This window comes from Pristis pectinata, chromosome 12, assembly GCF_009764475.1.
Source record: "Pristis pectinata isolate sPriPec2 chromosome 12, sPriPec2.1.pri, whole genome shotgun sequence".
NCBI lineage: Eukaryota > Metazoa > Chordata > Chondrichthyes > Rhinopristiformes > Pristidae > Pristis > Pristis pectinata.
Window position 1 is genome coordinate 49,705,023 of NC_067416.1, and position 13,183 is coordinate 49,718,205.

The 13,183-nt window shown below is 46.2% G+C and overlaps 1 protein-coding gene across 4 annotated transcripts; it reads left to right on the plus strand.

Annotated features, from left to right (window-relative positions):
- Positions 1–448: 448 nt before the first annotated feature.
- LOC127576593 (zinc finger protein 239-like) lies at positions 449–10,862 on the plus strand. 4 transcript variants are annotated; one of them, XM_052027165.1, is made up of 2 exons: positions 449–691; positions 7,996–10,862. In XM_052027165.1, exon 2 carries the CDS (start codon positions 8,718–8,720, stop codon positions 9,414–9,416), a length of 699 nt encoding a protein of 232 aa, XP_051883125.1. In that variant the 5' UTR covers positions 449–691; positions 7,996–8,717; the 3' UTR covers positions 9,417–10,862. The 4 variants fall into 4 exon arrangements, with proteins under 4 accessions (XP_051883125.1, XP_051883124.1, XP_051883127.1 ...); XM_052027164.1 differs by having other exon boundaries at positions 449–673; XM_052027167.1 differs by lacking the exon at positions 449–691 and adding an exon at positions 728–1,270.
- Positions 10,863–13,183: the final 2,321 nt, after the last annotated feature.

Below are 13,183 nucleotides of genomic sequence, written 5' to 3' on the forward strand. Positions count from 1 at the left end.
TCATGGATTTATGGAATTCTTTGCCACATACAGCTGTGGAGGCCCAATCATTGGGCGTGTTTAAGGAGGAGATTGATAGGTATCTAATTAGTCAAGGTATCGAGGGATATGGGGAAAAGGCTGGAAATTGGGGCTAGATAGGAATAGTTTAGTTTAGCTCATGGAGCAGACTCGATAGGCTGAATGGCCTACTTCTGCTCCTTTGTCTTGTGATCCATATGTGGCCTAAGTCTTGTGGCACAGGTGCTGAAGTGTTTCAAAAAGGCATTGAGAATTGAGCAATCACCAGCGAACATCCCAATTTCTTATCTTACAAATGAAACGTCTTCAGTGTAGCAGCTGGAGATGTTTTACTACCCTGAACAACTTCCGCAGCCATGGCCTGGGATGACTGATCTTCAACAAGCCCGAATATTTCCTCTGTGCGAGATATCCCTCCGGCCATTGCAGTATTTGGGTGAATATGTGAGCACGGATTGCCTGTCCCGAAGTACTGCATTGCACATCACTGCAAGCGTTTATGGCGGAAATTCATACCCAGAAATCTCCGAGGCTCAGAAAGAGCCCTATCGGTGGTTACAGCACTCGAAAGCGGAAAGCAGATACCGGAAGTTGTGACGGGACCATGCATGGCGCAGGCCCTGGAGGGAACATCTCGGATGCTCGGCAGCAGGTAGGAGCAGAGCTCCGGGTACGAGCATCAGTCGATACCAGAATTGTTGCGAGCTCCAGAAGCACCGCGACCCTCCGCACTGGAGACAGTCCCGGCTCTTCCCCACAGTCTCTCCTTCCGCCCCTGGGATTCTCCAGACTCGTTCGCCGCTACAACCGTCCCGGCCCAGGATACTCTCCGGGCTCCGGACGGCGCATTGTGGCTGGTGGGAACACCGAACATCCCTCTCTCCCCCCCGCAAACTGGCAATGGGCGGATTTAGAGGCGGTGGCTGTCCCGCCTCTGGTGAGGAAGATAATGGAAGTGACCGGGTTAAACTCCCAGTGTAGAGAGGCGTCTGATTTGGAAATAGTCTGGGTTAATTCGGTCTTTCCTGTCCACCTTATAATTCTGTACACCTGCTCCCAACCTTCTTTCATTACCAGCGTAGAAATTGCGGACTGAATTTTTCAATGATTCTGTGATATTTGGAACCTTCTGTCTCCAAAGCCTGTGCCGAGCACGTTAGGAACATCGTTACTAGGTCAGGCACCCGTGCCTGAACGTTGGGCTGCTGTAATCCTGATAGGGTGCATTCCTTGGCATCGGGATTTCTGGGTAAGGAAAGCTTCCACGAGAACTGCGTTAAAACGTACATTTAAACAGCTTTCCCAGTCTCAGTTTGCCCTAAATCACTTCACAGCTCTTGAAGAAACTTGAAATAGTGGTAATGATAAAATGAGTTAGTCTAAATCAGTGTAGTGTGCTCCCATGCGTAACAACAAGATAATATCTCTGAGGTGTTGACTGAGGGGTAAAATGTGGAGAAATTCTTGGCATCACTGCAATTGGTTTGATGAGAATGACCAAGAGATATTGGATTGGAAGCTCAATTATGCTCTGTGGCCCATGAAGACCAAACTCCAACAAAAAAAAACTGTGACCTAAAGAACAAAGGTTTGTTGGAAAGGGCATAGCAGATCCAACAACTATCTGATAACCACAACATGCACAGATTTTTCAGTGATATCAAGACCATCTCTGGCCTAGACATCGAGTCTTTCCCACTGACAGCCAAGAAGAGGAAAACTTATCAGAGGCAGTTAGCATATACTAGGAGAAGCACTCTGAAGAACTCCTGAACTGATGTTTTATCCTTGGTGTGAGTAGCTTTGACTCAGTCCTGCAGCATGCCCTCCAGTACATTCTCAGTGCTATCCCACAGAACAAAAGGAGGTTGTAAGGACCATCTGCAAAATGAAAACAGGGTCTGTGGAGCAGGCAATATCCCTTCTGATGTTCTAAAACTTGGAAGAGAACAACTTCAAGCACAGATTCACAATTCCTCTCCTACATCTGGCAAGTGGAGGACCTAAGGAACAGTGTAATCGAGAGGAGATAAATCTGATTGCAGTAATGATAGATGAGTCTCCCTGCTGTTGCTTCAGCGAAAGTCATTTCACGGTCCTCAACTCTCTCCTCCCAGTGGCTGAAGAGCTGCTCCCTAAATCACAATGTGGATTCTGTCCATCAAGATGTACAATGGATGTAATTTTCACCACACAACAGTTCCAAGAAGCAGAGTCAACTAATATACTTGGGTCTTTTTTAAACCTTACAAAAGACTTTTAACTCCGTTAACCCATATGGCTATGGTGAATCTTCCTCAGATTTAACTCTCCTTTGAAACTGGGTTGCATTCTATGTAGGCAAGGTGTGATTCTTACCAATGTGTCCACCACAGTCCCAATCCTTGTACAGACTAGGGTCAGGAAAGGCTGCATCATTTACTCAAACCTCCAGAATCTTTCTTCCTGCAATGTTGCACCCCACTTGTAACAAGCTTCTGCCAGGAGTGGAGCAAATCTACAGGATGAAAGGGAAACTATTCAACTACCATCACTTTCACTGGAAACAAGGTCACTCCAACCTCGGTCATTAAGCTGCAGTACACAGACAATATTTGCATATGTGCATACACAAAAGGCTGAGGTCCATTGAGTTGAACACAACACTTGTGAATGAAGAGTGTGGTGCAATGAGCCGAACACTAAACACGTACAGAGTAAAAGAGCTCTACCTGCCTATTCCCACTACACAACAAAGGTCCACAACAAAACCCTGGAAAATGTGGACCATTTTCTGCATCCCAGGAATTACCTCATATTGGAGGCAGATGTTGATTATGAAATTCACCACTACTTTTGGTCAGCTGAAGGAAACGGTGTTTGAAGGTAAAGAATTCAAACCCAACACAAAGCTTAGTGAACCAGACAATAGTGATCTCTGCCCTCCTCTGTGCTTCAGCGATATAAGTTAACTACAGCAGGCATTGTTTCCATAAAATCATCCAAATCCACTGACAGGGTAAGGAAAGAACCATCAGGATCTTCTCCCAGGTCAAAATCTCAAGCAACGGGGCTCTAATTATTTGCTGCCAGTTCTGTGTGACAGGCTATGTTGTTCGCATACCTGACACCGGACTCCTGAAACAGGCACTGCACTATCGTGGCAAGGGATTACCAGGGGTCAGAGCAAATGCTTTAAAGCTATTCTCAAAGTCTCCTTGCAAAATAGCAGCATCTCCACCAACTAATCCTTGGCTTACGACCAGTCAGAATGGAGGAACAAAAAGGCATAGAGAACCTCAATCTCTTTGGAGGACACGGAAGCCCTATGCAAATGAAGGAAGGAATGCCTCCCCATAATATGCACCCCGTCAAGCACCACCTGCCCTATCTGTGGCAGAGCATCTGGGTCCCACATTGGCCTTAGAACTCACAGAACTGGAATGGGAGCAATTCACCTTGTACCTGAAGGGCTATCCTAGAAGGGGACAGAATCACACAAAGGAAGCCAGTTTGATTCAGTGTCTGTATGCCAGGTGTATGCAAGAATAATCCAGCTGGTTACTACAGCCCTACAAATGTTTTCCTTTCAAGTACTAACCCACTTTCCCCTTGAACACTGCTTTCTCTCCCAGTGCGATCCCAAATCCGAACCACTTTTAGCACAGCAGTTTTTCTTCATGTTGTCATGGGGGTTAGCTTACTGGACTAGCAGCCTGATTCTCACTGTAGCACCCAGAGAATTTATATAAGTATCGAAACAAGTCTCGAATGCGGAAAAAAAAGCTAGTCTGGGCTACAGTGAAACTGTGGGATTGTTGTGAAAGCTAATCGGGCTCACTGATCTGCAAGTCTCTCATCCTTACCCCACTTGTTCTTGACCCACCAAAGTGTTTTAGCGTTAACCATTCAAGGGTAAATAGAGATGGACATTAAATGATAGTGTGACCAGCAGCATAGACACTTTATGAACAAATAATTAAAAAAAAACTTTTTTCTGCCTATCACCTTCATTCTGTCTCAGCTGGTTCTTGATTTCCCTGATCTGGGAACAGTTAATCTACGTTGTCTAGATCCTCCCTGATTTTAAACACCTATCGGAATCTACACTGTTCCATGGAGAACAAACCCATCTTCTCCACTCTCCATCTGACTTTAGTCCCTGATCTCTGGAATCATTTGAGGACCCGAGGGATAAAACCCCAACTCTTCAAATTGTGCCAAGGGATCTGTTTTGAAAGGGCCTTAGTTTAAAGGCTTGTGAAAGATGTTCCCTCTGACAGTGCTGCAATCCATCAGTGCTGTACTGGAGGATCAGAGTAGATTTTTGCACTCGAGTCTATGAAGTTGGACTTAAAGGTAAGACATCGGAGCAGAATTAGGCCATTTGGCCCTTCAAGTCTGCTCCACCATTCGATCATGGCTGAATTATTATTCCCTCTCAACCCCATTCTCCTGCCTTCTGCCAGTAACCTTTGACACCCTTACTAACCAAGAACCTATCAACCTCACTTTAAATATACCCAATGACTTGGCCTCCACAGCCCTCTGTGGCAATGAATTCCACAGACTCACCACCCTCTGGCTGAAGAAATTCCTCCTTATTTGTTCTAAAGGGACGTCCTTCTATTCTGAGGCTGTGTCCTCTGGTCCTAGACTCTCCCACTACTGGAAACATCCTCTCCACATCCATTCTATCCAGGTCTTTCGATATTTGGTAGGTTTCAATGAGATCCTCCCTCATCGTTGTAAACTCCAGCGAGTACAGGCCCAGAGCCAGCAAACGCTCCTCACACGTTAACCCTTTAATTCTGGGATCATTCTTGTAAACCTCCTCTGGACCCTCTCCAATGCCAGCACATCCTTCCTTAGATATGGGGCCCAAAACTGCTCTCAATACTCCAAATTACAAGCATTACATCCTTGCTATTATATTCTAGTCCTCTCAAAATGAATGCTAACATTGCATTTGTCTTCCTTACTACCGACTCAATGAATCTTGCACTAGGTCTCCCAAGTCTCTTTGCACTTCCGATTTCTGAATTCTCTTCCTGTTTAGAAAATAGTCTACCCCTATATTCCTTCTACCAACGTACATGACTGTACACTTTCCTACGCTGTATTCCATCTGCCACTTCTTTGCCCATTCTCCCAACTTGTCCAAGTCCTTCTGCAGACTCCCTGCTTCCTCAACGCTACCTGCCCCTCCACCTATCTTTGTATGATCCACAAACTTGGCCACGAGGCCCTCAATTCTGTCATCCAGATCACTAACATATAACATGAAAAGTATAGGACCCAGCACCGACCCCTGGGGAACGCCACTAGTCACCAGCAGCCAACCAGAAAAGGCCCCCTTTCTTCCCACTTTTCACCTTCTGCCAGTCAGCCAACCTTCCATCCATGCTGGTACCTTTCCTGTAATACCATGGGTTCCTATCTTGTTTAGCAGCCTCATGTGCAGCACCTTGTCAAATGCCTTCTGAAGATCCAAGTAAACAACATCCACTGACTCTCCTTTGTCTATCCTAACTGTTACTTCCTCAAAGAATTTCAACAGATTTGTCAGGCAAGATTTCCTGTCAAGGAAACCATGCTGACTTCGGCCGGTTTTATCATCTGCTTCCAAGTACCCCAAAACCTCCTCCTTAAGAATGGACTCTAACATCTTACCAACCACTGAAGTCAGTCTAACTGGCCTATAATTTCCTGTCTTTTGCCTCCCTCCCTTCTTAAAGAGTGGAGTGACATTTGCGATTTTCTCATCCTCTGGAACCATTTCTGAATCAAGTGATTCTTGAAAGATCATTACTAATGCCTCCACAATCTCTTCAGCTACCTCTTTCAGAATCCTGGGGTGTAGTCCATCCGGTCCAGGTGACTTACCCACCTTCAGACCTTTCAGTTTCCCAAGCACCTTCTCCCTAGTAATAGCGACTACACTCACTTCTGCCCCCTGACTCGCTCGAATTTCTGGCATGTTGCTGGTGTCTTCCACAGTGAAGACTGACGCTAAATACTTATTCAGTTCATCTGCCATTTCCTTGTTCCCCATTACTATCTCTCCTGCATCATTTTCCAGCAGTCTGACGTCCACTCTTGCCTCTCTTTTACTCTTTATATATCTGAGAAAACTTTTGATATCCTCTCTTACATTATTGGCTGGCTTACCTTCATATTTCATCTTTTCTCCCCTTATTGCTTTTTTAGTTGCCTTCTGTTGGTTTTTAAAAGCTTCCCAATTCTCCAGCTTCCCACTAATTTTTGCAATATTGTATATCCTCTCTTTTGCTTTTATGCGTTCTTTGTCTTCCATTGTCAGCCACGGTTGCCTCATCCTCCCTTTCGAATGCTGCTTCTTCATTAGGATGAACTGAATCTGTGTCTTCCAAATTACTCCCAGAAACTCCTGTATTGCTGGTTTACCATCATCCCCGCTTTGGTCCCCTTTGGCTAGCTCCTCTCTCATGCCTCTGTAGTTACCTTTATTCAACTGCAAGACCGATACATCCGATTTTAGCTTCTCCCTCTCAAACTGCAGGGTGAATATTATGATCACTGCCTCCTAAGGATTCCTTTACCTTAATCTCCCTCATCAAATCTGGTTCATTGCACAACACTAAATCCAGAATCGCTTTTTCCCCAGCTCGACCACAAGCTGCTCTAAAAAGCTATCTCATAGGCATTCTACAAATTCCTTCCCTTGGGATCCAGTGCCAACCTGATTTTCCCAGTCTACTTGCATATTGAAATCCCCGATGACCACCATAACATTGCTCTTTTTACATGCCTTTTTTATCTCCTGTTGTAATTTGTACCCTACGTCCTGGCTGCTATTTGGAGGCCTGTATATAATTCCCATGAGGGTCTCTTTACCCTTACAGTTTCTTAACTCTACCCACAAGGATTTCACATCTTTTGATCCTATGTCACTTCTTGCTAAAGATTTGATTTCATTTTTTTTTACCAACAGAGCCTCCCCACCCCCTCTGCCCAACTGCCTGTCTTTTCAATGGGATGTGTATCCTTGGATGTGACCTTCTTTCAACCATGACTCTTTGATGCCCACAATGTCATACCTGCCAATTTCTAACTGCGCTGTGAGCTCATCTACCTTATTTCGTATACTGTTTGCATTCAAATATAACACCTTCAGTCCTGTTTTCAACACCCTGCTTCTCAAGTTTGTCTCTATGTTGCCTGAAGTTAAATTCTTATCTCTTTCTAAAATTTCTGTCTTATTCTTTATTCTTGAGACTTCAGTAACCTCTCCCGCACTCTCCTTCCCTTTTACTTCATCCATACTTTTCCAATCTGTTGAACCCCCCCCACTATTTAGTTTAATCCCTATCTACAGCCCTAGTTATGTGATTCGCCAGGACCCTGGTCCTAGCGTGGTTCAGGTGGAGCCTGTACCATCGGAACAGCTCCCTCCATCCCCAGTACTGGTGCCAATGTCCCACAAATTCAAAACCACCTCTCCCACACCAATCTTTAAGCCACGCAATTAACTCTCTGACCTTATTTACCCTGTGCCAATTTGCACGTGGCTCAGGTAGCAATTCAGAGATTATTACCTTTTTGGTTCTGCTTTTTAATTTTTGTCCCTAACTGCTCAAATTCCCTCAGCAGAACCTCTTTCCTTGTTCTACCTATGTTGTTAGTACCCACGTGGACCATGACAATTGGATCTTTCCCCTCCCATTCCAAATTCCTCTGCAGTCAGATGAGATGTCCCGAACCTGGGCACCAAGCAGGCAACATAGCCTTTGGGTCTCTCGATCCTTGTGACAGAGAATTGTGTCTATTCCCCTGACTATACAATCCCCAATTACAACTACACTTCTCTCCCCCACACCCCCCCCTGAATGGCTCCCTGAACCACGGAGCTGTTGTACCAACTTGCTACCAACTAAATTATAGCTGACCAGAGAGATTGAAGTTTATCTGTTCTGAGTTTCTGTCCTGTACTTATTTTGTGAACTCCTTTTACAGGGTATTAGAAGTGGAGGATTTGCGTATGGGAATCTTAAACCCAACATTGCATCAGATCTGCACTCAATTTACTAGCACCTGAATATCGCTGGCCTTGGAGAATGGAAGGAGAGATGCTTGTCTGTTTGATTTCTGGGTAAAAAGTTCAAACCACAGTGTGATCGTCAAGGCAGTGAGGTGCGCACACACATTGGAGCAAAAGTATTCCAGAGCATTTACTGCGGAAAGAACCTTATCCAGTTACACAGCCAAAGAGACCCATTATTCAGAGCTGGCAGAAATCAAACACATCTGTGTGTGAGGTTTTCATGACCCAATCTGTAGAGAAACCATGTAAAATTTCTTCAGCTCTCTGAAGGAGTGGGGCAGATATTTCCCTGATAAGTGGTATGTCAGTGCAGATTGTTGATAATCAGAAAAAGAACAATTTCCTATCTTGGGTACAAACGTGCATCATAATAGGGAGCAACTTCACCTTCTTTGTCTGGAAAGAGGTTCACTAAAATTTTCCTTCTATTTAAAAAAACAAGCCATTTCAGTGTGCTGCTCATGGGAATGCCCATTGGTGATCCAGTGCTCCAATAATACACCCGCACATCACACTGTTCAGCAGCTTTAAGTAGAAAGCAAAGTTTTCTAGCTGACCTACTGGTGTGTTTATACAAGGGAGAAATCAAACACTCGCTGTCTGTGGGAAAGGATTCACTCTGTCACCCGACCTGATGGGACATCAGCGAGTTCACACCGGGGAAAGACCATTCACCTGCTCTGTGTGTGGAAAGGGATTCTCTCAGTCATCCAGTCTGATGAGACACCAGCGAGTTCACACCGGGGAGAGGCCGTTCACCTGCTCTGAGTGTGGGAGGGGATTCACTCAGTCATCCAGCCTGATGACACACCAGCGCGTTCACACTGGGGAAAGGCCATTCACCTGTTCTGAGTGTGGGAAGGGATTCACTTTGTCATCCAAACTGCTGACACACCAGCGGGTTCACACTGGAGAGAGACCATTCACCTGTTCTGACTGTGGGAAGAAATTTACTCGGCTATGTAACCTGCTGACACACCAGCGATTTCACACTGGGGAGAGGCCGTTCACCTGCTCTGAGTGTGGGAAGGGATTCACTCAGTCATCTGACCTATTGACACACCAGCGAGTTCACACTGGGGAGAGACCATTCACCTGCAGTGAGTGTGGGAAGGGGTTCACTCGCTCATCTGACCTGTTGAGACACCAGAGAGTTCACAATGGGGAGAGGCCATTCACCTGCAGTGAGTGTGGAAAGGGGTTCACTCGTTCATCTGATCTGCTAATACATCAGCGAGTCCACTCTGGTGAGAGGCCGTTCAACTGCTCCATATGTGGGAAGGGCTTTGGCTATTCATCCAGTCTGCGGAAGCACCAGCGAATTCACATGTGACTGCAGAGGTAGTGTTCTGCTGTTAATCATATTCAGGATTGAATCAGGTTCATTCCTGCAGTCCTGGGTTGTTTATTGCTGATAATGGCCCCAATATCTGGGCTGGTATTTAACATTCTGGCTTTGTACCAAATAAATCGATTTGAGTTAACCATTCAGGTTATTGAATCTTTGTCATTTCTCTCAGAATAAGACAGAAGTCCAGTCAGGGCATCAATTTCACGCTGGCTGTTTGTAGACCAATCCTATCGGTCTCATTCTCACAGTATTTCCTTGTAACCCTGCCAAGTGCCTATGCAATTCCCTTTTGAAACTCCAGCTTGATTTTTTCCATTTTAAGGCAGTGAGTTATAGTTCATATCTGCTTTTTACATTAAAAAGTTTTTGCTCAAGCCGTGCCTTTAATTTTTTCCCCATTGGTATCTCCTTCGGAACCATCTCATCGTACAACCAGTTTCCCTCTAGCCTATCTAAACCAACCATAGCTTTGCACATCTCCATCAACTCTCTGCAGACTGGATGAATAGCCAAACCCCTTCCCTCGTTTTCCCCAAGCAAAGTAAGCCCAGCTTCTCAGTCTGTGCTTGTAGTCAAGATCTTTCATCTTTAGAACTATCCCAATGCACCCTTCCCAGGACTTTTACATCCTAAAATGTGGTGTCAAAACCTGGGTAGAATACTTCAGTTATAGCCTAACCAGTGTTCTATAAACATCCAACAAAATTTCCTGGGCTTTTGTACTGTCTACCTCTTTATGAATCTCAGGATCCCATATGCTTCACTAACCAGTCTCTCAATGACTCCTCCAGTTGCAGTGATTTACATCCAGATCTCTGTTCCTTGCTGCGCGCGCGCGCACACACACACACACACAAAACCTGACTGGCAGCTGGGGTCTGCACAGTAAGATCCTGCAAAGTGAAGTGAGGAGCAAAATACTCATCAAGTTTTGCTGGCTGTATTGGCCGACAGTGGAATGTTAGGCTATGGGAACGCTCTGTGGAGGGCACATGGGGACGTTGAGGTCTCCTGTGATGGGGCTTAAGTGGCCGAGCTGTTGGGGCACCAAAGTAGCTTGAGGAACCACTGCCTGTGATTGTTCCTCCTAATGCTCTGACATCCATCCCAAGTTAACCCTTGCTGCAGAATCTCCAATATTAAATGGGTTCTGAAAGAGAAAGTTGTTGAATGCACTCTGCAGGATTCCCACTTCAAACATCCCAAGGTGTACAGCATCATAGTTCCATTTGACTCTCTCCCCAGCATGGTGCACAAGATCCGAACTGAAATGAACAGTTGCCTCATATCCAGCCGTCATTTCAAACCTGAGCTGACATTTCACTTTTATCAGGGAAATACCTTCCCAATCCTTCAGAGAACCATAGAAAATTGCCGTGGTTTCACTTGTGCATTTGAGTGAATACAAACTGAACAGTTGAGGACCCAGGACCAACTGGTCTAGCATCTCACGAATAACATTTAACATCCAAATAAATACTAGCTTATTCTTGCTTTCTGTCCTGTAGCCAATCATTCCAGGCTAACATACAACCCTGTCTCACAAGGCCTTATTAAGAGTTCAGTTAGTTCACTCCCTCAGCTCCTTCCCCATTAGCCATGTAAAATTTTCATTTAAATCTTTTTGTCCAAATCCCTTTTAAATTTTACTGTTGAATGTACTTCTATTGCTCCTTCAGGCAGAGCATCCAAGTCACAACAAGGCTTGCTGCATACAAAGCATTTCTCATTTCCCCAGGCTTTTTAACCCCTTATTTTAAATCTGTGGTACCGGTTACGAATCCTGCCAATGGAAACACTTTCTTGACAGCTGCTCAGAAAACTTTGACATGAACACCTCTATTAACTTTCCCCTTAACCTTCTCTGCTCTGAGAACAATCCCAACCTCTCCCGTCTCTCCAAACAACTGACGTCCCTCATCCCAGCCGTGTGGAGTAAATCTTCCTCCGCCCCCAGATGTCCTTCCTACAATGAGGTGTCCAGAAATGGACCCAACAATCTGCCTGAGATCTAACCAGTGATTTAGGAAGACTTAGCATCATTCTCTTTACTCTGTTGCTCAGGGGGCAGTTCTCTCGCCTCTGCCAGGGGGTTGGAGGGTCAAGTCCCGTTCTGGAGACTTGAACGCAACGATTTATTCTGAGAGGCCAGGTCAATATTGAGGGAGTGCTGCACTTTCAGGCGAGATGTTAAACAGCCTTGGTTGCTGTCTCAGATATTTATAATGGACCCTGTGGCAATGTTTTGAAGAAAAGTAGGATGACTTCCCCCATCCCTCAACCGATGTCCAGGGATCAAGATCCCACAATCAATATCTTCATACCTGCTCCACAGTTCCCCTTATGGAATCTTGCTGTGTACACATTGGTTGCTGTGTTTCTTACATCGTTTTAAAGTGCAGTCACTGCAATATTTCATTGCTGCAATGTGGTTCTGGATGTTCTAAATTTGTGGAAAGCTCTTTATAAAACACAGGTCTTTCACACTTTATAAAGCAGAGAATCACAAATTCTGCGTCAGCAGCCTCATCAACTTGTTCCGGCACCTTCTGAGAGACATTTAGACGAGAAGGTCACCTCGCCTCGCCCCTCCCCCCCCGCCCTCTGCCTCCCCCCCTCGCCCTCTGCCTCCCCCCCTCGCCCTCTGCCTCTCGCTCCCCCTCGCCCTCTGCCTCTCGCTCCCCCTCGCCCTCTGCCTCTCGCTCCCCCCCGCCCTCTGCCTGCCCCCCCCCCCCCGCTCTCTGCCTCTCCCCCCTGCTCTCTGCCTCTCCCTCGGCTGAGTGCGCATGCTCACAACGCGGGTTGGGAGCGCTCGGTTCTGACCGTTGGGAAAACGGCCGACCTGAGAGGGACGGACGACGCGACTGGAAGCGAAGCGATTCAGTGCGAGGCTGGGAGGGATCAGACAAGTCAGAAATGTTTCCCCAAACCCGGTAACCCCACTTCCACTTTTTAAAAAAGTGTTGTCGCCGCTGGTTTGTTTTGAGTCCCGCCCTCTCCCACCTGCACAGGTCGTTGGCTTCGGCTTCTTCGATGGGCCGCCTCGTCGTGACAGACAGGTCCGCTGCACCAATCGAAAAGAAGAGCGGTGCCGGAGGACTGTTTGTCCCTCCGACCAATCGGGATGCGGGAAGGGGGCGGGAGCAAGGTGTAGACGGGTGCGTCTCATTATCCAGAGCGCATGTGCAGGAGCAAGAGGCTGGGGACGTCCGCAACTTTCCCCAGGGGACGTAGACCATTTGGCCCATCGAGTCTGCTCCATGAGCTAAACTAATACTATTCCTATCTAGCCCCAATTTCCGGCCTTATCCTCATATCCCTTGATAATTAGATACCTATCAATCTCCTCCTGAAATGCTCGCAAACCCGTCTGGTTTAATTTAGGGGTCTGAATGGTACTGGGATTTGTACTTATGACATTTGTTTGCATATTTTAAAGCTACTTCCACATCGATGGACGGGATGGGGGGTTTGAGAAGTGGAGCCTCAAAATTACAATAAATCTCAGGGCCAAAAATAGCCCTTCGACCCACTGAGTCCATGCCACCCATGAAACACCCATGTACACTGATTCTACTTTATTCTCCCCACATTCCCATCAACTCCCCCCCCCCTCCCCACATTCTACCACTCACCAACACATAGGGGCAATTTACAGTAGCCAATATCATGCCAACTGGCACATCTTTGGGACAAAAACAAACTGCTGGAGAAACTCAGCGGGTAAATGGCAATTGAAGAGATGGAAT

What these genes read in the sequence shown, in the direction of transcription:
- LOC127576593 (XM_052027165.1), top strand. Translation starts at nt 8,718, where the DNA reads ATGGGACATCAGCGAGTTCACACCGGGGAAAGACCATTCACCTGCTCT.